The following is a 23,507-nucleotide window of genomic DNA, read 5'->3' as shown; positions in this document are numbered from 1 at the left end:
TATTAGTGCCCTTGTTACTATGCCATGTCATAGTGGAAGAAGTCAGGTCTCAATGCTAGTAACTTGCAAAGTTAGGTTCAATTATGTCTTCCAGGGTCTTGCCGGGTTGCTTCTGACACTGAATTTTTTTGGTTATAAGCCATTTGGGAAAGGGGTTGGGCAATTCTTGAAAAATAATGGAGAAATGGAAAGGTGTATACACAATTAGTTGTGCGTGGACTAAGAACGCCTTTTTGTGGGAGAGGGGAAGGAGAGCAAATGCATGTATGTTACGTAGGTGAAAGTACAGGAGAAAGGTCTTGGGGATTTGTCGCTTCTCAATGATTAACTACTATCATGTTTGCTCTCGGGCAAGAACCACGTCACGCAGGATATAGACACCTAAGCACTACGTATGGTTGTTACAGGATGAGGATTACTGTGGATTGTGAGGGTTAGTGTAAGGTACGGTTTCACGTACAGCTTGAGCTGATACAATCGCTCGTTGCTGCCAAGAGGGAAAGGCCTTTCTTCCCATTCTTGCCACTTACCTTGTGCTGTGCTGGTGCTTTTTGGACATTGATGAGCTGATTTGACTTATTTAAAAGATGGCAAAACTTCCTTGTGTTGGTAGTCTTCTGTCAGTTTCAGTGATTAAACTGATAAGCAGTGGGAACAACAGCAAGACTGCCCTGTTTTGGTGACTGAGCTCAAGGCATCTTGTGGTGTGTAATCAAAGAGACGTTATCACCTTGGAGTAGGCTAGTGAGCCTTCAGAGAATGGGGGAAGGAGAATTTTACCGCTCCTTGAGACAAGGGGTTGTTTAAAGGCAGTCAGTTACGAGAGATGGTGAGAAACAGTGCAGAAATGAAACAAGTGGAACAAGACTGAATCCCAGGCTGTCACTTTGTCAGGAGTAGACAGCGAGTCTGTTGATAAGATCAAACCAGTAGGTTACCCATTAGTATATGTGGATTAATTGTGACTTTTTTTCATTTCTGTGCCTATTTTTTTATACATGCTTATAACTGTTTTATCTGTAGTGATAGATCAGTTATTGCTTCCTTTGCATGCTACCTTACCCTGACGTGAATTAAGATTAGTGCCCCAGTACCTGGGCCAGAAACAAGTGGGGTTTTTTACTTATGGGTGAAGCAAACCTCCTCAGCTGAAGTGATTGAGATCCTCTGTAGTTTATGGGAGCAAGAAGATGAGAATGTCTCAGTTTCAGCTGCACAAGTCAGCTGGAGAGCAGCTATCGCAGATCTGAGGCAGAAGTGTCTTCCAATAACCAGCAGTGACGGGGAAGCAGTATTTCAGCATGCAGTCTGAGTGCTCGTGAGCTGAGGGTTGCAGGCAATGTGTCATGATGGAAGATAATGAGGCATTAAGAGACAAGTTTGACTATAACTCTGATATATTTAACCTGATACCAGGTAGATAACTACCTTCTATCTGGACAAGACAGTCTTCTCTTCTGAAACTGCTGCATTTGCTTTCAAGCTCCATGTGTGAACATGACAGAGGGCCATAGTCTGTGTCAGCAAATCATCAGAAGTTTTTTTTTCCCCTGGTTATTGATGGGTTATTTTCTACTGAGCATGAGGCTGAGTGCTGACTGGTAGAGCCCAAATGAAATGGGCTTCCATTTTGGAATGGAAACTTGAGCAAGACACTGCAGTGCAAAATACTAATAGTGGTCTGAAACCTGCTCAGAAGTGGGTGGCAACTGGAAGTTTTGAAGAATTTCACAGGTCTGTCAAAGTGGAAAACTGGAAAATCTCTCAAGTAATTCCTACTCAGACTGCCATTAGGTTACCTTTCTGTTTTCCTGATAGTATATTTTCAGTTTAGCAGTTTAAAAAAAACAACAGTTTAAGTGCAGGTCTTCTTTCTTAAGAGATTATTTCACCAAGTAAACCAAACTTTTATCTCTACTCCTATGTGTCATTCTCTACTGATGGGGAAATGGCTTGCCATGATTCTGTGTTATGAGGGAGGGGAAAAATAGAGTATGAAAAGATTATTGTGAATACCTTCGCTGATAAAGTGTAGTAGAACAATGAGGTGTTTGTAGTCATTGTTAATAACTTACTATGTATTGCTTAACTTATCATCGGAGTGTGACTTCCCAGTGGTAATGTCCCCTTTCTATTGAGTTCTGTAAATATGAGTAATTACCAAATCAAAATAATAACATTTTAATTTTGTTCCTGCAAATTCCTTTGCTGTGCCTGAGGGCGTGAACTTTTTACAAACATAGGCTGCATAACGATGGAGTGTTTTACCAGGTCTTCTGGTACCCCTATCTGGGTAAAAAAATTTGAGATTTTCAACCTTGAATAGCTACAAAATACTTTGTTTTCAGTAGGTATGAGCAGCAAGAGTATGAAAAAAAATTGAAGTAGAAAGGTTGTGGTTTTTTAAGGACTATCTACACTGATGATCAGTTGTTTCCATCTAATGGAAATACTCAGTGAGAACGTGTAGGTGGAGGCACTTTAAAGGACTGCTTTCAAAGGAGTGTCGGGAGGGAGCAGTATAGAGAGATGTGGAAACAAGAAAATAGTATTGTTAGAAAATGCAGTATAATATATTATGTAGTAGTGACCCATTTCCATTAAAGAAAATAAATTGGTAAAAGGCAGTATGTGTTTATGGTAGGCAGCCCACATATGCATGCTAAGAAATCCACAAAAGCGGGCTACTACTAGGTGTGTTTTAGTATTTGGCTTCAGTCTGCTTTATGCCAGGGGGCACTTATACATGCCGAAACAGTCTGATTTTATTCAGCAGTGTTGGGAGAGGGAAGGGAAGAAGCCTATCAGCCCTCCTACGGTGATCTCTTCTGGCAGATGAGTTGGGAACTGTGAGAAAAGCATCCTTTGAAAAGGTTAGTGTAGTCACTGTATGAGGTAAAACCTCCCTGCTTAGCTGGGTACAGAGCCTGGCAGCTCAAACATGCCAGGGTGTACCCAAGAGCACTGTGTGCTAGCATAATTCTCTCTTCCTATTTAAGAGCTATCCTTTTCAGCACAGGGTTTTTCTTAATTTGTCACGTCAAGAATGTAGCATTGCAGAAACTACTGTCCTGTTGGTGCCCCGAAGAGGGGGAGGAAGTTGGAATGTCAGGCCTTAAATAGGGCAGCTGCTTTTGCGGGCACAAAAGGATAGAGCTTGGGCTGCGAGTATTTAAAACTGAAGAAGAGAGAATTTACAGTTGTTGAGGTTACTGTCGTGACTACAGTTTCCTACAAGCTCTGTGTGTTTAGCGCTAAGAGATGGAGTGTTTCTTACGTTCAACAGAACAAGAGAAGGTCACTGAACTGTTTTGAAATGGCAGCTCTTTCACTTCTGATTTCTGGCATTTGCTCAGTGGGGCTATAAACCCCTGTTGCTCTGTGTACCTGTTCTGAGCATGACATACTGAAGTTTTAAAGGTTGCTAATAAACTGGGATTTTATGCTTAACAAATCAATAAATGTTCCTGTAAACTTTTATTTGAATTGCCCTTCTGCTCTCCTGTGGTGACTGAGTGATGCTTGGCGTATGAGTAGTACGCCTTCCCCCCTCATCCTGCCTGCTGAATACTGTCCTGAGAAAGCTCTTGCAGCATGGACAACTTCCAGCGCTTACCTTTTTTTTTTTTCCCTGTTTGCTAGCAGCTGCATGTCAGAATTGTCATAGCTGTTTCTCATGATGTTGCCAAATCATGGCTCCAGATAACATACCTGCAATACTGTAAGGTTTCCAAGGCTGTTGTAACGCAAGTCTTACCCGAATTCTCAGGTATCTTTGTCCCAGAAGGCAAGGGTAGTTTTAGGGGGTTGGAATGAAAAGGTGGATGGGGTTCTCCCAGTCCCAGCTCAGCTCTGGCAGCCTTCTACCTGTGTCCCAATGCTTGGGAACCAAGGGAGCTGATTCGCCCCACGTAGCGTTGGGGAAAAGATAATCGGGCTAGTCATCTGGCCCTTCTGGATAACAGGTCTTCCACCCACTGCCAATTAATGACGGCTCTCTTAACTGCTGTAGCAGTAGTCTGAAAGTTCAGGGTTCAAGCTCTGCTGACATGTAATATGAATGCAAGGAAGCTGTTACCACTGTAGATAATAGAAATTGTTTTTCATTCTTGTTACATGTCCTGAAAACAAAGCCAGGATGTAAGAGACACAAATAGCTCCAGCATGTAAAAGAGATCTACCTTAGGTGAGAGTCAAGCTCTTGAAAGCTAGGAAGTAATGGTTTCATGGTTGCCCACGCAATTGTTGTTCTGAATTTCTGTTGGCTGCATTAAAATGCAGCTTTCAATAGGGCAATGACCTGTGTCTGTTTTGTTTCCCCTGAAGAACTTACTAACTCATTTTACAGCCTGACATAAGGCAGAGTTAATATCGCTTGTGTAACTTTTGCTGTCTTTCTTCTAACAGTTAGTCTTCGAGTTTGTGACCAGAGGATAACATGTTGGTGAAGACACAATGACGTTAATATTCCTGAAGCCATAGTTCCTTGTGCTTCTGTGGTTACAGAGAAGAAACGTGTGGGACGTATGCCCGTTTGGACAGTTATCAATAATCTTCTCCTTACTGTTTTAGTTATTTCATTCTCAATAACCTGCCACTACTCCTGTGCTATGGCTTTTCATTACTGCTTGATGCTTTCTTCTTTTCTGCATTGTCTAATTTTAATTAGCATTCAAGCAGCTTCAGGCGGTGCAGAAGACTTCTGGTGACTTCCCTCCCCCTCCGTGGCATAAAATCAAGCCAGCAGCCTGAAAGATGTGTTTTGGCCTGGAAGCTTTTGCATAAAGTTGCAAGAAGTGACTCATGAAGCACAGCCCCCTTTCAGCCTATATAGCACAAATCACGATAAGGCAGCCCGTGTTCTGTAAACTGTTCTCTGCTAGTGACGGAAAAGGAAAGGGATCGGGGAGGCAAAGTATGTCTTGCTTGAGGATGAATTACCCTATTTTGTAAACTCAGTTAACTGGTTTTATAGTCTTGATTTAGATGATTATCCTTGACTGAAAAAGGAGTGGATAAAGGCCATCGTGCTGCTATTGTGTACTAAAATATCCTTATCCCGTCATCAAGTCTCCAGCTAAGGTTCCGATTTTCAGTCTTGTATGGACAAAGCTTGGAGAAATAGGATGGATGGTTCTCTTAACATCTTATCTTGGGGATGCAGTGCCTTGCCCAAACCTTTCATTACTACCGCATTCAGAGCTGTAGCTCAATAACCTGAAAGGTTATCTTTGGCCATGTCTTGTTCTGGTACATCCAGACCTGCTGCATCTCCAGAAGAGGTAGCGGTACTGAAGTGTACAAATTACCTGTTTGCAAAGATAGCGAGCACATTCTGATCCAGTCCATTTCTGCCCTTGACATCATGCCTCCTACTGAGAAACTGTCTGGGAGGGATTCTGTTTCACTGGGGAAATAACCAAATTTAAGTTTCCAAACTAGGGTGTGAAATTGCCTCACACTCTAAACCACAAGCCTGGACAGAAATATTGTAATAAAAGGAAGGACACGCAGTACTTCTTGGCTAATGAGAAGAAAATGGCTTTTTGACCAAATTGTGAAATACTGGCAGCTTGTATTCAGATCTTTTTCACATTAGGAGTTGTCTAAGAGGGATGAAGGATGAAGTGTAGGTCTAAGAATCTGCTGAGTTCCTACTACTGTCCTATAAACCTTCAGATCACTATTAAATGACTGAAAGCCTACTGTACCAGGACAGTCAGACTTAAAAAGTGTGGCAGATTTTTGTGATTTTTGCATTCTGTAGCAAAAACAAGTTTGGAAGGGACGTACCATGCAGTAGAAGATTAGCCTAGAAGGGTCTGGTGAGCATCTGTTCCTTGTGCTCCTTGTATATTGTGTGCCACAGAACAAGCTACAACCTGCTTCAATAAATCTAAGAAAACCTCATAAAAGGAGACAGTAAAAGGCCATTATTGCAGTTTGATGCTATCGGGGAACTACTGGGTGGAGTTGGTAACAGACAGTAGTCTACAGTCCGTGCTATGTAAGTTAGTGGGGGAAAAAAAAATCCACTTCTCTTACCGACCTGAATTTGAGCAAGATTCCTTCCCAAGCATAGATCTGGCTGAAAATAAAGCAAAAATGCATAGTTTTAATGTGCATATCCACAGTATGTTAAATTGGATTAAGTTACAGGACAGTGCTCCTGCTGTGCTAGAGAGTCATGCAACTGCTAACTTTTTCAGACTGGATCAAATACTGTTTAAACTTCAATTCAGTTATGAATGTTTCAGAATATGGATAAATATACTAAAGGTATGTTGGTGTTATACAGAAAATACAGTACTTTGTGCGTTATAAGTTTATTTAAAAGTAAGATATGGTTGGTGGGCTGCCAGTATGGGATTGAGGAAAGTGTAGGTTGCCTCCTGGAAAGAAAAGGAAAATAAATTCAGTTTCTGAAGAAAAGAATTCCAGTTTCCACATTAATTAAAAAAAGAAGCTTGTAATATAAGAATATTTAATAAAGCCAGGACTGTGTATGTGTGGGGAGAGATGTGAATCTCCAGTGCATATGGTGGAAAATAATGTAATGTTTTGGTATGTCTTGGTCATTGAGATACCAGATTAACCATAAGTAAATTAAAAACTCCATTAAATATTATGTTGCATGTCCCACTGAGTATACAACATGCCTGTTAAAATTCCTGTAATATCCAATACTTAGGGAGCAGTTTGGTGGCAATTATTTTTCAGTCTTTGAGTATTTATTTTTCTGTGTGTGTATTTTATAAGTGTGTGTGTGTGTATATGTAAAAATCATCCTGACAAAGCAAAACAAGTGACTTGGCTCACCATGTCTGAGGGTAACAGAATCCACTTACCCAGATTTTTTCTGCCTTACTAGAGCAGACTCTGATCAAAGGCTTCCTAAGGCTTCTTAGTGGTGTTGCTACTGTTTTGCTTTTTTGGTTTCTCCAAAAACCGGGAGCCGTTGCATGCTTTCCCAGAATCATAAGCCATCAACTAAAACTCCTGTTAGTAGGTGCCATTCTTCTCTGTCCATTAAAAAAATCAGTAAAAATAGTAAAATAAAAAGAATATTGCTAGCTGCCTGTGTCTTTGCAAGTGTTCTCGTTACAAAGTAGAGCCTGTTGCTGGCAAACGAGCTTTTGATGTAGAAACTGAGACTACAAATCTGATGTAACATTTGCGGGGTAGCCCTTGAAATGATCAGTTTGGACACCTGGCTGCAGGTGGGAGTTGAGTAGTCTGGAATAAGGGGTAGGCTATGCTAAGAGATGGTAAAATACATAGTTGCTGGTAAAATACAAATAACTTAGATGAATAAAATTGTCAAAATTAAGGGGAGGACTAACAGGTGTTTTTTAAAAGAAGGTAAAGATTTTTTTTTTTTCGGGGGGATTGATGGTAGATGTACTTAAATGACAGTTTAAACGGAGTGCCTTGGCCTGGCACTTAGGCAGCGAGCCATCTCCAGGTGCTCAGCAGACTGCAGGACAAGCTGGATGCTGACACTGCTGCAGGGGAGGGGATGAAAATGTGCGTGGGACTGTGGTAGCCCTTGCTCGGGTTGACTTAAACTACCGTGAAATTGCACCTTGAGGGTAATGCTGCAGTAGATTCTTTGTGAGGGCTGCCTCTTGCAGTATTAGGAAGAAACCAACCCAACGTATGTCTGTCAGGACTTGGTTCCCCTTTCTGTCTCTTTGAAATGCAAAATTAAATTTTGCCTATTTAAGTGTAACTGCTTCAGTGTTCCTCCCACCCCTCGTTCTCTCACACGCTACCTTGAATCTTCAGCTGTGATCAGATAGCTTTCCAGAAACAGAGGGTAATGCTTATTAATATTCTCAGAAAGCAGGACAGCCATACTGGTTTATTTTCCCTTTTGTCCTGTTGTTCTACCATTTCACTTTTCTTTCAGTAATTTCAGTGATATTTTAAGCTTGAACTCTTGAATAATTGGAGTTGCTTAAAAAAAAAATCTTCTTGGAACAGAAAGTTTGTATGAAAACACTCTGGCTGCTGTCTTTGTTCAACTTGCTTTTGCATCCGTGAGGATTTGGATGTGTCAAGGTGGTGGTTTCTGACCAGGTCCGTGTCTTCCCTTAAAATGCAGCATTCATGTTGCACCACTTCGTGCATTGCAGTAACTGAGCTGTCTTTTGGCACGATATTTGTAAAGATAGATGAGAAAACTGGTTGTACCATACTTCTTCAAGGGAGGTATGAACTGGCAAAGTGACTTGACTTTTTGCCTTGAAATATGCTGGATGTCTCTGGCTGCTGGTAGCTTGAATTTTTGCTTCAGGACAGGGTCACTACAGCTCTGTTGGGTGAATGCTAAGTGTTGCCAAACTAAGAAGGAAGAGTAAGAATGGGAGAAGTAGTATTTAGTGTGTTTAAAATTGAAACTTCTGTATCAGATGACCAACGGTGGTATGTCTTAACTGGTTTTTTAGGCTATGTTCTCTTTATTTTGGCCTCTAGTGGAGAGTACCTAATGGGAACTCTGCTCCAGTCTGTCGTACATATATGTTGACATAACTGAACCAAAGGGATGTAGATTCTGGAGTAGAGACCTTGATGTGCAATTTGCCGTGTACTTTTGGACTATATTCACCCAAGAGTCTCATAACCGACTTAGGAGGCTGCTTAACAGGTGTTTGTGCTGTAGGTGATTGTATTTACATTAACACTTTCCTGGGGGTCATCTTTAAGAGCTTTTCTTTTTTAAGAAAAAAAATGAATAGAATGGTGGTGCCTGAGGGATCAAGCTTTGTTGCACATCCTGGAAGAATAATTATCTTTGACTTCAGAGAGCTCTCACGTTCATTGAAGACTCCAGCTCCTACGTAGTTGAAGCTGAACATAACATCTGATTGTGCTAGTCTGTTGAACCTAGGACAGACTGAAGGGCAAGAGAAAGCTCAGTTCTGTGGCAAGAGATTTCTGATGAAACATGATCTCTAATTTTGCGATTTTTGACCAAGAAGGCCCTGATGCCTGCTACCCTGCTCCTTGCTCAGCTGGGTGGCTTGCAGCAATTGTAGGGGGGTGTGTGTAAAGTAAATAATTTAAACTTGATTTGTTGTTAATCTTCAGTTGCCCAGGAATCTTGTGGCATGAAAGATGAGATGGGAGTTTGCTGTCTTGTGAAGAGGAAAACAACCCTTTTCTGCTTGTGATGGGGTAGGGTTGGGTGCCTGCTTATGTCTTTCAAAATACTTTACTGCCTTGCCAGTGGTTATTGGAAAGAAAGAGGGACTGGGTGATCTGTCTCTACCCAACTTACCTCTGACCGCTTCAGAGAAACTTGCTGCGTATGGTGTCTGTAGCTCTTCACTCACAGCTCCACGGTGGTATTTGTTCAGCATTGCTGCTGGTGGCTGTGCCTGACTGCTGCCTTTTAGTTTCTTCCTTCTGTCTGCTGAAGTTTTGAAGCTCTGCCACATCCTCAGAAATGGGTCAGAGTTTGCTTTGCCTCATGTAAAGATGATTGCATGCCTGGAGCTTCAAATCTTGCTAGGGTCAGCCTAAATTTGACTGTATAAAACATGTGGAAGTGGATAAAATAAGACCTACTGTTTTTTGGCATTGTTAGAGAATGACTGGTTGATAAACATGACCAAATAAGTATCTCTTTGGGAGATTTTTGAAGCTTATTTTCACAGCCTTCATTTTTCGGAAGGTAAGATGGCTAACTCCTTGCTATCATTTTTTTTTTTCCTGACTCCTGAAAGAAGGATATGATTGTCACAAGTGTGCACCATTCTTATTTGAAATTGCATTTACGTGATCAGATTGTGGCAATATATCCTGATTTGTTTTAAGCTTTTTTTTTGTCTTTCTGTAGGTATCTTCAGTGAGAATGAGTACAATCTCATGTATAGTACGGCTATATATTGGATAGTAAATTAAGCAATTCAGTATAATAGCATTTAGTGTAACAGCATTCATAAATACTTAACTTCTGGAATTACTCTGGTATCAGGTATTTTGCATATAAGCAGAGATGGCTCAATTCCAGTTGGATTTGTGGAAACAAATACTGCGGATGCTCGCAAGTCAAAACACGATGGTACTACTTTGAAAAAGAAGCGAGGGCTCTCTGAGTTGTAAAGCTGAGCTGTTACGAATTGCTAAAATCACAGCTGCTGTTTCAACCTCAATTTTTTGGCCCTTGTACTTGCCTGGTGTAACTGGGTGATGTAGGAGTCCGGAGGGAAATGCAGTGTGCGCTCAGGTAATTAAAGTCTAATACAATGCGTACACATTGGGAGACAGAATTAAGGTTGCACTATCATCTGTAAATCTTGCATTTGGTAATTTGAGTGCATGACTTAACTGCTCCCCACCCCTCAAGAACCCCCCAAAAAACACACTGGAAACTGAACTCTCTGCCTGCTGTTGGCAACTGCTTGTGGATCTTGAGGCTCTGCAAGCTATAGTGCTACTGCCTTTAGGGACAATTTACGATAGCCAGCAACAAGAAAAGGTGATGCTTCAGACTGACGTGCCTGTTGTGGCATTTAAAGTTGCCTACTCAAATAGCTTTAAAATAAATGCAAATTAAAAAATATATTTTCTTTTAAATCAACTCTTTTATGTAGTTTAGAAGACTCTCTTTAGACTACATTTCTGTCAAAGTGGTATTTTTTCATCAGGTCAGTTGAAGATGGGTCTGTACTGCCAGAACTAGTTTCCTGTTGAAATTAAAACATTTGTTTTACCCTCCCTCTGTCGTTTATGTGATTAGCTAGTCTTTAGAAAACAAAAAAACCTGAATGTCATGCTGCTTTTTAAATAAGGAAAAGAACATTCCCATTCTCCCAAGCAGCCCCGTTTGCATTAAAAAACAGATGAATCTGTTTGGATCAGACATAGCAAAACAAACAGAGTGTACTTTGGATTAAAAACTAAGGGATGGTAAATTTGACTTGGAATTAAAGTCCTGAGTAACTGGAAATTATGACTTCATGGTGTCTATTAGACTATCTGAGCTGCCACAGGACATATCTGGGGCATATTCTTCCTATGAGTTAGTTGCTGTAATGGTCATATTGTGCGCCCTCCAAATGTCAGCATCCTGTTTACTCGCTTTTAAGCCCAACAGTTATTACATTTTATGTCTCCAGTTTGTGCTATTGGAAGAATGTAGCCTGTGATATGTAGAATGGATACCTCCCCTGGCTGAGCTGACGCTGAATTGTTTTGCAGTTCTTGATTTGTTGGATGAAGACGTTATGTACAGTTACCAGTAAAGTAGAAATAACTTCTATTTATCAGTGTATGCTGGAGAAATGGACCTGTTGTTACATTAAAAAAAAGCACAGCTGCTTTAAATGAAATTGGAATATTGCTGATACAAGTGAAAATATAATGGTTTATTTCTGAAGGTTGTTCTGGGGTAAGTGATACCCTGTCTCTTCCATGAGTTTTCCAGCAATATCGGTAGCAGCACCTTGTGGGGCATGAGGTGCACGGTTTATTTCCTGTGAAATTTTAGGGATGGTTTTGTCATATATACATTTATGTTTGGCATTCTGAATGACATCAAAATGTGTAGCTTGGTACCAGGTTGTATGAAATGAGAAGAAATGCCCACGATATGGGTGTTGTTTACGAGGCCCCTCTCTAATAAGCAGAAGTGGTTCTCTCCTGCATAGAAATGAGCATAATTCCTGAAATGTCTGGTTTCGTTGCTTTGCCCACACCAAATGACTTCCTCTGATCTTTATTAACTGAGTGCTTATTCTTGTTTGACATGCAAATACATTACAGGCTGAGATTGAGGTCTATATTAAGGTCAAATAAGTGCTTTGTATATGTTACGTCAGACTTATGAGGGGAGTTTATTACTGTTTCTGGGAGAAAGATAACTTCTTGAGAGACAGAAATAATGCACTTAGTTCTGTTATGCTGAAGTAATGATACTGAACAATGCATTACTGTGAGTTTGTCTCCATTTAAAATGTCTTATATCAGTGTATTAAAGGATAGACTACTTAGAAGATATCACTCTGGAGCTCTTTTCCCCATTTGGCCTTGACTTTGGGCTATTAGACCCTATTATAAATTATCTGAATATCTTTATTGTATCCTACTATTTGAAATACACATGAGCATGCTCATAGTTACTTGCTAAGTTTAACCACTCATGTTGGTGATTAAAAAGTAAGTCAAAGCAAGATCATTGTCTCTTTTCAAAAAATGGAAGTGATCTGATGCGTCATTTTCTCAGAATCTTTTTGCCAATATATTAAGCAAATAAGTTCTTACTATGCTTGCCTGTTTTTTCAGTTGCATTCAGTGTTTCTCCTTGTCTGATGCACTTTTTGCTTCCATCTCTCTCCTCTTTGTCCTGTCCTAAATATATATACTTGCTCCTGTGTAAAGGCTGTGATACTGCGTGATGGTTGCTGCCTCTCAGATGTGCTTAAATTCACCTGGGAAGAGAATATTTGTGCTGGGTGCAATGCAATTCCCTGTCCTGGCTATGAGGTGCTATGATAATAAACTACCACAGTAAACAAAAACTGGGTTTGTACTACTTGTCTGAAAATACCCACAGCATGAAGTAATTCCACCAGTCAGTGCTTGGAGTCCTGGCCCAGAAACAGCCGTCTGTACGGTGGGGAACAGTGAACTCTCGTATAAAAGACAGCAGCGGACGGGTCTGTGCCTCAGCATCTGCGTGGTGCTAATCTTTCTCTCTCTCTTCTCTCCCACCCTTAATTTTTTTTTTCTTCCTTAAGCTAGTAAGATCAAGCTACATTGCAGTCTTCTGGGGAGACCACTGTCTTCTGCCAGCAACATCTGAGGCTCAGCAAAGAAATGTTGCATAAATAAAACCAACAGCCTCTGATCCCAGGGACAAGCAAGGTTTTTTGTCTTAGAGCACAAGAATATCAGCATATCAGCTTGCGTTAACAGGGAGGAAAAATAGGTCTAGATGTACAATTACCTCTAGTCCTCAGAGCTGATGCCAGCTTGTCAAACCAGGACGTGTGAAAAGAGATCGGTGCCCTGTGATGTGACACTGTGACTTGTAAGATACACGTCCAGCAACTTTTGTATGGTTAAGATGGTGACAGTAGCGGTAGAGGATGCGGCAGTAGGTGTAGGTCAGTGTTTTGCATCATTCTGTGCACATATTTGTGTGGTTTGAGCTTTGAGGATTCAGCCCCCTCCTTAGGATCTTTAAAATGGGGCTTGTAGCACGAGCTAGTTAAAGGAATGGGTCAAATTAACTGCTCTAGCATGAAGTTGGTGTGGGTTTGGTTGTATCGCCTTCTCGGTCACTGGCCACTAACAGTGCTGGCATAAAGGTGTCAGAATTGTGGCTGGTACAAGCCCAGCAGAGCCCCGTGTTACATGTGCCTAAAGGGCTATGGAACAACGCCGTGCGTTTGAAGCACGCTGGTGATTTGAGTTTGCCCAGTTTGAGATTTCTGCGACGAAACCTAAATTTAGCACAAACCTGCATTGACTGATTTTAACATTCTGCTGCTGCGTGAGGCTCTGTCTAGAGTTACACGGCATCGGTGGTCATAGCCAAGGCTTGCCTTGATGCTCTAAAATAGTAGCTGGACTTCAGGTCTGGGGTTTTCTCCCTAGGTGTATTAATATTACAAGGCTAAAGGCATGTATTTTGCAGTACCTCCCCTTTGTAGTTTCCATTGCGAGATACTCACCCACCGTGGTTAAATGTGGATCTCGAAGCAACGAGCTGAGCCAACTCTGCAGAGCTGTGTTCACACCTTAAATAATTTTTTGCATTGCTTCCGACTTTGCAGCGGGCTCTGACTGCACACTGAAGCAAAAGCAGAATTGTTAGCTTGCCCTGGTCAGTCCTATGCAGCCTCTGTGGTTATTGCTGTGCAGCCGCTGTAGGGTTGAGGGCCAGGACACGAGTCTGATAGCATCAGAACTGCGATAGCTGCAAGGGGATTAGGATGAGATGGTTCCTAAATGCAATAATAATCATTGTAACCTGTACTTGTGCGGATATAGATCTTGTAGTCTGCAAAGCACGTTGAACCGTGCTGTAGGCTACCTCCTATGTCTCTAACTAGATCTTTGGGCGGGGTGGGGGGAATCTGGTCAAGGGAATGGTTTTGAAATCCTCTTAACAACAACCCTGCAAACTGGTGACAGTCATGCGATTCCGTAGCAGATAGTATCCAAGGCTTCGGTTTAACTCCTCAAAGAATTGCTCCTTCAGGAGTATAAGCCAGCTGCTCTTCCCAAACTGTTCTTGTTTTTCTTACAGAAGTTGAAAAAAATGTTGAAAGTGTTAAAGCAAATGCGAAGAAATATATTTGAATTGTGCATTGTCTGGGTGAGGTAGTTAGAGGATGAGTTGTTTTGGAGGAAATGAGGGAATACTATCCAGTCTGAGCTTGTATTCTTTACCTGATATAACTTAAAAAGCTTCAGATATATGATACAGTGTAGTAATCCTATACAGTCTTGGATCCAGGATGGGAGAACACCCTTTTTGCTAAATAGGCTTTGACGCTAGCAATTATAGTTTAGATTTTTATTCAAGTTAAGCCATGAATTATTCTTAGTTAGAGTTGATGCATCTTTTCTACTTAAAAATTTGAAAGAAAGGATACCATTTATTTATGTTGGCCTGTAATAATTATCATCTTCATCTTGAATGTTTTTTAAATGTGAAGTAGAAGTCTTGAACCTATGAAAACAAAGACTGTAAGAAATTATAATTATGGGGCAATGGGAAGTATAAAATGAATGTTTTAAATGATCTCTCCACCCCTCCCTAATTTATTTCAGGTTTATGACTCTGACTGTTGCGACAGCATTCTTCTGGAGCTGCGGGAATATCTGCCAAAATACTTCGGTGTCTGGTCACCACCTACTGCACCAAATGGTACTGTTCTAATTTTATCTGTTAATCCAAACGTCCTGGAAAAATCTTCTGGAGACTGATTTTTGGCGGTTGTGAACTCCGTAGGGGTGTTTTGGTTTTGTTTTGCAGCCCACTAATGTTCCCTGTAACAACCGGTTCCCGTTTGCAGTCCTCTGGCTGGATTAGGTCTTTGGGGTCTTCCTCCCAGGGGAGATGGGGCATGGCCGTTGGTACGACAAACGTTTCCTGAGTAGGTGGACCTGATGCGTATCGCCCTGGAGCTGCTGCTTTGGTCTGGGTCAGGTTGGAGGAGTAGGCTGGTTGCACGTTTATGTCTGGTCAGGCCATCAGAGCAAGAGCCAGGAGCTGTGTGGGTGTGTAAGGAAGAAAAAATGGACAGGTTGGGGCCTAAGGGAAGGCGTTCAAACTGGAATCTGCTGCTGAATCTCCAGAGGTTGAATCCCGTCTCCATGCCGTATCGTACAAAGCAGTTACTTTGGCAGGTACCTTGCTAGGCAGCTCTGCTTGTCATCCTCTGTTACTGGTTTGAATGGAACAAAGCTCTGGTAGCTTAACTTTGTGTTTGTGTAACATGGTAGGAGTTAGGAAGAAAAAGGTATTTTGGGAGGACGATTGGAAGACTGTTTCTTCAAAAGAAAATAGATATTATTGATGTATTTAAAAGAGAAACTAGTTTTTCTTCTGGGGACTTCTCTTATTCACACTAGGGAAATGGACCTTCTGCAACATACAGAAACAAAAGGATGCCATCGATTCTGTTTAAATACATGGGCACTAAAACTAGATGCTGTGCTCCTTTAATGTAACTGTCATCTTTTGCTTATGCCATCACTTGATAGACTTGTTTTCCAAAAAGAGTAGTAAGACCGTGTCCAAAGACACTGTCTAAACTCTGCAAAAAGAAATGCAAGGAGGATTGTGGTAGTACTGAGCACTTTTTGGCTCAGATTTGCCTTCACGCTTTCATATTTGGCGCTAACTCAAATAGCTCTACTAGAGCTATCGTTTTCCTTCCTTCATAATTTTATGTGTGTCATGGAGCTCACTTAATGTCCCCTCCAAATTGCAAATCAATTTTTTTCTGTTCACAGTAGGATCTTAAGATGTAAAAATATGTGGTCTAGCTAAGATACAGTAATTCAACACATCCATAGTTTACTTTGGGAATCCACTAGCACTGTGCACCACAGGGCTCAGTTTTGGCAGGTCTCCACCTGTAGTCCAGACATAGCCGGTAGGAATAACTGCTTAAAGGAAGAGTAACTTCTGATTTTTGTTTAGCTTCTTGAAAAGGCTGTGCAATATCAGGAGCCCTCTTCATAGTTAACTATGGCGGGGATTCAAACAAAACTCTCCATTGCCGTATGTGTTATCTGTAGTAGTAATGAGTTCTGTGTAGTCTTGATAGAAATCAAATACATTGGAGATGATGGAGCTTAACAGAACACACGCGTGCTGGATACATCCAAAGCTAAGGAGGTAGCCATTCACGTTGGGAGTCATCTGTTGTTTAGCAGGTATTAGCAAATGCAGTTTTGCTAATGCCAGATATGAAGGAAAACCTCTGGGATGCATTTGTGTGTGCGCATTGGTGCTTGGCACCAGAGGTGAAAAGAATCAGCAGTGTTGCGTTTAGACTGCATGAAAAATAGGAAAACAAGTTTTGAAAAATAGGATGAGGGGAAGTAACCACACAGAGGAGGGACATGAGAGGCTATTTTGGGGAAATCAGGGATGGGTTTGTTAGCTGTCCCCCCCAGATTAGTTGTGGATTAAGCTCTGGTTCAAAAGATCGAACAATTTGCTTAGCTGCTGTGTTGTGTCCCAGTGATGTTAGATGAGGGAATCTAGCTGCTGGAAAGGTATCTAGTTCTTAAATGTAGATTGAGGATGTTTTTGTAGGTTTTTTTGCAGTCTGGATAGTGGGCAGTCACTGCTCTACAGACTCTGGGGACACAGCTCCATACAACCTCTGAGTAGTGAACCCAGTAATTCCTTATTGTTGCTAAATTGGGGATAGGTGACTTCTAAAAAAACCCGAAAACTAAATTAAACAATCTGTCAGTTACCAAACTCTGCTTGCTGCATGTTCTGAACTATATGTATTTTTTAAGAGTGTTCATGTGGAGGAACAATGCCTGGTTTGCCAGGGCAGAGAGAGGATGGCCGTTGCTGTCCATGTTTTATAGAGAATTCTTTTATTTATGAGATAAGGAGGGCTCTTCGGTGAATGGTGTCTTGTACATGCAGCATCATAGTTGTTATCTTGGGTAGAGGGTTGAGAGTTTGAGCAGGTTCATACAGACATGAAGAGAATCGTAGACTTGTAGTAGGGAAAAAACCCAGAGTAACTTAATTTAGGACCGCTCTGAACTTGATCTGTGACAGTCTCCGAGTTTCCATTTGACAGGTAAACAGGAACTGTGGTGGGTAAGGTGGAGAATACAAGAAGTTTATTTTCTTAGAGGACAATTTGGGGAGAAGCATTGGTCTTCTATGCTGAAAATGCAGACGAGTGGATGAAATTGCTAGCTAAAAGGGGTGAAATGTATTAAGTGTAAATGAGAGTATTGGAAGTGTGACAGAAAAGGTGGACTGATATTCACAGTATCAATAAGATTTGTAAAATAACTGTCCTGTTACGCCAAAATCGCATAGCTAGTACTACTGCCCAGGAGACTGAGTTCGAGGTGGATGACGCTCCCATCTCCCTAAGCTAATCTAAAATGGGAGTGAGACAATTTGATTGGGACCTTGGGTTCACTGGCATTGTGGGCATTTGGAGTTTATTAATAAAGAGGTGAAAAAGTTGTTACAAAGATGTAAGAGCCATGTTAAGCTTTTTATATCTCCTGCTGAGATTTCTGGTTTTTGCTGCCTACTTCTTGTCCCTGCATATTTTTTTTAAGTAACTTTACTGCTGCTCATTTCATACTGTGCTCTAATTTTTTGTTGCCTAAACTGAGAACAGGGTGGATAAATATAAGCCAGCTTCAAACCTTTCTTTTCTCCTGTTGTTGCTGGGAGCAACTGAGGCTTTTCCCTGCTTATTCATATGTTTTGAGAGATGTCTTGCAAGTTACAAGAAGTCATCAGATGCCTCAAGTTATTTTGTCACTTCTGATTCCAGTGAGGACTGAATGCATCAGCATGTACGTGCTGAAGTCTGCAGTGGTTCATGCCATGCATACTTGCTGAATTTTGGTAGTCTTTTGGTTTTTCTCCTGTGGGACTGTAATAAAATATGTAAATAATATGTCAAGCCACATCTTCCTGCCTCCTTCCCTGCCCCTGAAAAACAGAAAGGGGGAGGGCAAGCCTCTGAGGAATGATTTGTTTAAATCCTTGAAATATATAGTCAGGATTATCTACCAAAGCTAAGATACAAAAATCCTTATGAACTCTTTTGTCTGCAGGGGATTTTAATTTAACCTGGTTTTAGATGGCGAGTGCATGATTTTCAGAAGCACGCTGGGTTAGCAGGGTACTACATCACAATTTAGAAAAAACGAACTTCTTGAAAAATCTGCAGTTTTGTGTTTAACAAAACAAGGAGAGGATGGAGAGTGCTCTAGTTATCTAGGCTCAGCTGCAGACTTGTTGATGACCTTGAGAAGGACACTTGGGGTCAGATCCTCAAAGACCGTGAGAGCACCTGACTTGAAAAGGTAGTGCAGTGATACCTTGTTTGCCTTAGTCTTAACGCTTTGAGATATTGTAGGGGTAACTGTTGAAAGTTGTGATATGTTCTGTTACTGTGGTTTTGGGGTCTGTTTCAGTAAGCCGTAGATCTTGAATGCAATGCAAACAAGAACCAAACGGTGCCAGGAAAAACTAAGCGTAAACACTTGATGCATTTTTCTGAAGCTGTCATGAGAAAAAATAACTTGGTGTGAGGCTTTATCTGTGGTGGCATTGCTGTCCTCGCAAGGAGAAAAAGCTTTTTGAGAGTGGGGGTGTCCATTGAACAGGTGTAACATAGTCTTAATTCTGAGCTAGCAGTTAGCTAAGGATGAAGACTTAAATAATAATTCCAAAAACTGTGAGAGAGATGAGTCATTTCTGGATAATTCACAAGCTTTGCCAAGTAATTTGTATTTCCCAGGGTTAGTGTTAGCTCTAAGTTACTTCAACGCTTCATTTTTTAAAAAATAGTAATTGTTACATTTTTAGGAGGTCAGTAAGGGAGGTATTCTAGCTTACCAGATCTGAAATGGATGGGAAATGAAAAAGTGACAGATACTTAGAACTTTTAAATATTTTGGAGGTGCTCAACGTTGGTGCTGTATGCTTAAAAAGAGGGATTTGGACCAGTGGAGTAGAGGACAGCGGATAACCATGGGTGCTCTACAGATGCCTTTGATGGAAAGAGCATGACTGTCTTGCCTGCATGTTGTCTGAAGGGAAGTATGCTAGGGTTTGGGAGATTTAAGTTCTGCTTTTTAAGCTAGTTGTTTTTATGGTTTCACTTTTTGCTGGGTTATGGAAATAGATGTTTTACATTACTTTATCAACCCTAAATGATAATCGTATATAAAAATATTGTATCTAAACGATTTGTGTAATTTATGGTAACTTGCAATTTGTATAATTCTGTATTTGTAACAGTTTGAGTCCTGAGGTGCTCGCAACACCACCAACTCCAAAATGCTTTGGGTTATGAAAGACTGCAGCCATTTTCTGAGATGGTTTTCTTACTTTCTTTTCCCACCTCCCTTGGCGTACCTCTGGCTCAGTGCTTTTGAGAGCTAAGTACTGAAAACCTGGAATTTCATTTAGTTGTTGTCATCTGGATTGTTTTAGAGTGATAACACGAATCTATTGATTACGGTGATTTCCATAATATGCGAGAAGGATGGGTGTGACGGATGATGCTTAGATCTTTTACAATCTTTGTTTTAATGACAGGTAGCTAACAGGTTATATGGACTCCCCTGGATTCAGTAGCGGTTCCCTAAAGCCCTGCAAAAGCTGTGCAAATACCTGACTGAATTAAACCTGTGTTTAAAAACTTTGAATGGAAAAAGTGGTATTTGCAGTTCAGGTGATACAGAATACCCTTCCTGGTAGGGAGAGTATTTGTCCCGCTTCTCCGTAGGGGATATCTAGTGATCGAATATCGAGTATGTTTGCTGCCTGTGGCTTCTCAAAGTTAAGTACGAGTTACTTTAGCTTGGATATCCCTGCAGTTGTAGTTAACAAACCTGGTTTATGGGTGAGATAGTCTATAATGAACTCTTTGCTGTAGCTAGATTGATTTTGTAGCCCAAAGGACATTGACAAGAACTGCAAGCTGATACAGTGAGTTAGTAGAAGACTGGGGTTTTTTTTTAAATAGTGTATTGGTGTGACATGATTCCCTGAGAATGACTTTACACTAACAATATACATTTATACATAAAGCAGGTATCTAAAGGATTAAATCAAACCTATTTCAGATTGATACATACGTACTTTGGGGAATTGGGATATTCGATCATGACGGTGTAAAAATGGAAGCTGTAAGTAGGACTTATTAAAGCAATAAAAGTCCCTTTCACTACTTTTCCTTAAGAAAGTGTTTCTGCTTGCTAAGTAGAAATGGAACATTGCTTGTTCCCTTTATCTTGACTCTAGCTGGTTTTGTTACCTGTTTGTACAGCTATCAAAACAAGGCGCTTTGTCCCTCTTCTCTCTTTAGACTTGATCTGGTTTTGCTTTCTTTGGCAATCCCATTTTAGATTATGCTGCAGGAATGGGGCAATAATACAGTGTTTTTGTGTATTCAGATTGCATTAAAGCCAAAGAAATATACTCATGGAATAGGCTGTACTTGAAAGAAAAACAACCTTTAATGTGAAGTTTGTGACGGATAACAGGTGGGTTTGCAGAAGCTGATGTGAAGAATGAGATGTGTTAATGCTGTGTGGTGTCTTGGTGCGTATCGTGCCCTGGCAAGGGCTGGAGATCCGTGCAAGCTTCCCGCAAGCAGAGCTGTCTGCAAGTCAAGCAGTTACTGAAGTTTGTTTTCTTCTTGTGTTCTGACAATCGGTGCTGTGGGTCATGTCAGTAATAGTCTCTTACCTGCGCTGGAGAAGAGCGTAAACCAGTTTGACCAGGTTTTAGATACTCCTTTAAATCTTCAGGCTCTCCAAGGGCTTGGGGTTTTTTGGTCCACCCACCCTCCCAAAGGGACTTTTGGAAATGGATGAAAGGCAGCCTAGGACTTGAGGAGTGTTTTCACGGAAAGGTGTGCCATGAGAAAGAAGGACAGATGGGAGTGAGATAAAAAGAAGAAAAATGAGACGCATTTTGGCCCCTGTAGGGTAGGACTCTGAAATGTTAGTTTTGTTTTTAAAATGACACAAAGAAAAATGGCTGGTTTAATTCTAGCTCTTTCACACAGAGAAAGAAAACACCATCTCCATTGCAAAACCAGCCATGTAGTTACCTGCAGTTGTATGTGCTTATTAATGTGTTTGAAGTATGTTAACGGCTTAATAAAAGCTACTCGTGAATTTCATCTGGGCAGTTAATTTGAGTTTGAGTGCTAGGTTAGCACACTTAAATTGTATACCATTTTCTAAGCAATAAGGCATTTAGACTTTAATGCCGACAGAATTTGTGAGTGTCAATGACTGTGATTTAGTCTGTGTTCAGAGACAAATGTGATTCTTAAAGAACTCACGTGATGTTAAGCCTTAAGTGATTCCCCTTCCTCCACAGAAGCTCAGCAGAAACTGTATCATTATTTTGCTTTGACCCCGTGTTTATGAAAGTTTTGTCTTTTTAACAGATACGTATCTAAAACTGGAAGATGTGACCCGTAAGTTTAATAAGCCTTGCATAATGGATGTAAAAATAGGTCAGAAAAGTTACGATCCGTACGCTTCAGCTGAGAAGATACAGCAGCAGGTCAGCAAGTACCCGCTGATGGAAGAGATTGGCTTTTTGGTACTTGGCATGAGGGTAAGAACTTGTTTTGTTTTCCAATTCAGCTTACGCTCTGGCCTGTTGTCCCACACCAGATAACAGCAGCTGGTTTTTTCTAGCAAATGACGATCCTCTTGAGTTTTACGTAAATAAAGTGTTCTCTGAATATGTTGGTAGTACTGGTATCAACTGTTGTGTGAAATATGTTCCAAAACACTGCTCCTGTTCACAACAAGTGTTTAACTTGGCCCTGTCCCTTCTGGGAATCTGTTTGCAGCCTGGGTTCTGTGCATGTATACAAGAAAGGGGGTTGGACAGACCATGGTTATTTAAAACTAAATGTAGTTGCAATTAATTCTTCTGGCAAAGCAGGTACTTCAAATTACCAAAGTATTTTTTTGACTTTTAGGCTTATATCAGAGATTCACATACTGAAGCAGTCTTCGTAATAATTTAATAATGAGCTGGATCCTCTCCAAATTTTTCATCTTGATTTTTTGTTGTTGTTTTTTAAATAAAAATAATCTTTATGTAATTTTTCTATTTAGGGAAGAGTAAGTTAGCTCTCAGAGGTGATGCACATAGCTATAAATAGCTGCTTACGTTCTGCATTTAAAAAAGCTTTCCACCAGAAGAAAACCTCTTTGATGCTTACACGCTCGCGGAACAACTGTCAGTTGAAGGTTAGTTTGAGACGGACAAGGCCCTGCAGATGTCTGTACTAACTCTGTTACATTTCCTTATTTTAGGTGAGGAGACAGATGAAGTTTCAGTATTTGTGCATCGGCTACTCTAAAACTTCAATGTAAAGAAAAGCTGTACAGAACATGTATGGATCAGTGACATAAATATGTTGATGTCAGTAACCAATTCCTGATGCAATGCATTTAAAGTACTTTTTTCTGCTGTGATTGGCACAGGAATATTTTTCTTTTTGATGTGAGGTTTTTGTTTTCCTTCTTGCATACACAAAGCCAGGGCTTCTCAAGCTCTGCATCAACAAGCATAAATGGCTGAAGACTTTGATAAGCTTCCCCTTTGCTGTTAGATAGCAACAGCACACAGATTGCACCATTGTTTGAAATAATTCTAATATCTCTGTAATGTTTTGTACTTAATTGCCTAGGCTCTCAGCCTTAACTTTGTCTTGAGATAAGCTTTTACAGCTATAAATTATAGTGGTCATGAGTAGTAATTATGTAAGCCTATGAGAGAGAACGTGGGAGTCAAGTCAAAAACCAGTCAAACAGTTTAGAGAAGGAAGGCTGGAGATTATAGCTCTGGATTTGGCTTATGTCATTACATAACCTTTCTTATCTCATGTGCAGAACAATGTACTTCACATCCTTTGTTTCATGACAGTGCAAAAGGAATGAACGCTTGCTTCCACGGTATTTTTGCTTGTGACTATTGTTTCTAACGTCGTTTATTGGTATCTTTATCCCGATGCATAAATTGTTTCGATTCCCTAATTCAGACTGCATGTAACATGATGGCTCCCCCAAGCATTGCAGTTTCCCATCCGGTGTTTAACTAGATGAGATTTGTTTTGTGCCTTTGGTACAAAATTGCATGTTGGAAGTTATTTTCCAAAAAGAATTCAAAAGGTTCCTCCTCCCCGCACGCAACACTTAGCAAAGTCTAAATTCATGAGGCATTTTCTCTGCTCAGCTTGCCGCCTCTTGATTATGGGGTGCTCTCTGCCTGT

General features: G+C 40.7%; 1 protein-coding gene across 2 annotated transcripts in view; it reads left to right on the top strand.

The window, feature by feature from the left end:
- IPMK (inositol polyphosphate multikinase) overlaps positions 1 to 23,507 on the top strand; it is a 44,729-nt gene that overhangs the window by 6,598 nt on the left and 14,624 nt on the right. For both annotated transcript variants that reach the window (XR_009484098.1, XM_059821271.1), the window contains exons 3-4: positions 14,791 to 14,887; positions 21,663 to 21,835. Coding sequence is in view for 1 of the 2 variants with exons in the window: in XM_059821271.1 (XP_059677254.1) it covers positions 14,791 to 14,887; positions 21,663 to 21,835 (270 nt within the window). In the remaining variant the exon portion in view is untranslated. The remainder of the gene's footprint in view (positions 1 to 14,790; positions 14,888 to 21,662; positions 21,836 to 23,507) is intronic.

Source organism: Gavia stellata, chromosome 9 (assembly GCF_030936135.1).
Source record: "Gavia stellata isolate bGavSte3 chromosome 9, bGavSte3.hap2, whole genome shotgun sequence".
NCBI classification, from domain to species: Eukaryota; Metazoa; Chordata; class Aves; order Gaviiformes; family Gaviidae; genus Gavia; species Gavia stellata.
Note: the sequence above shows the minus strand (reverse complement) of the source record. Positions and strands in the feature narration are given on the sequence as shown.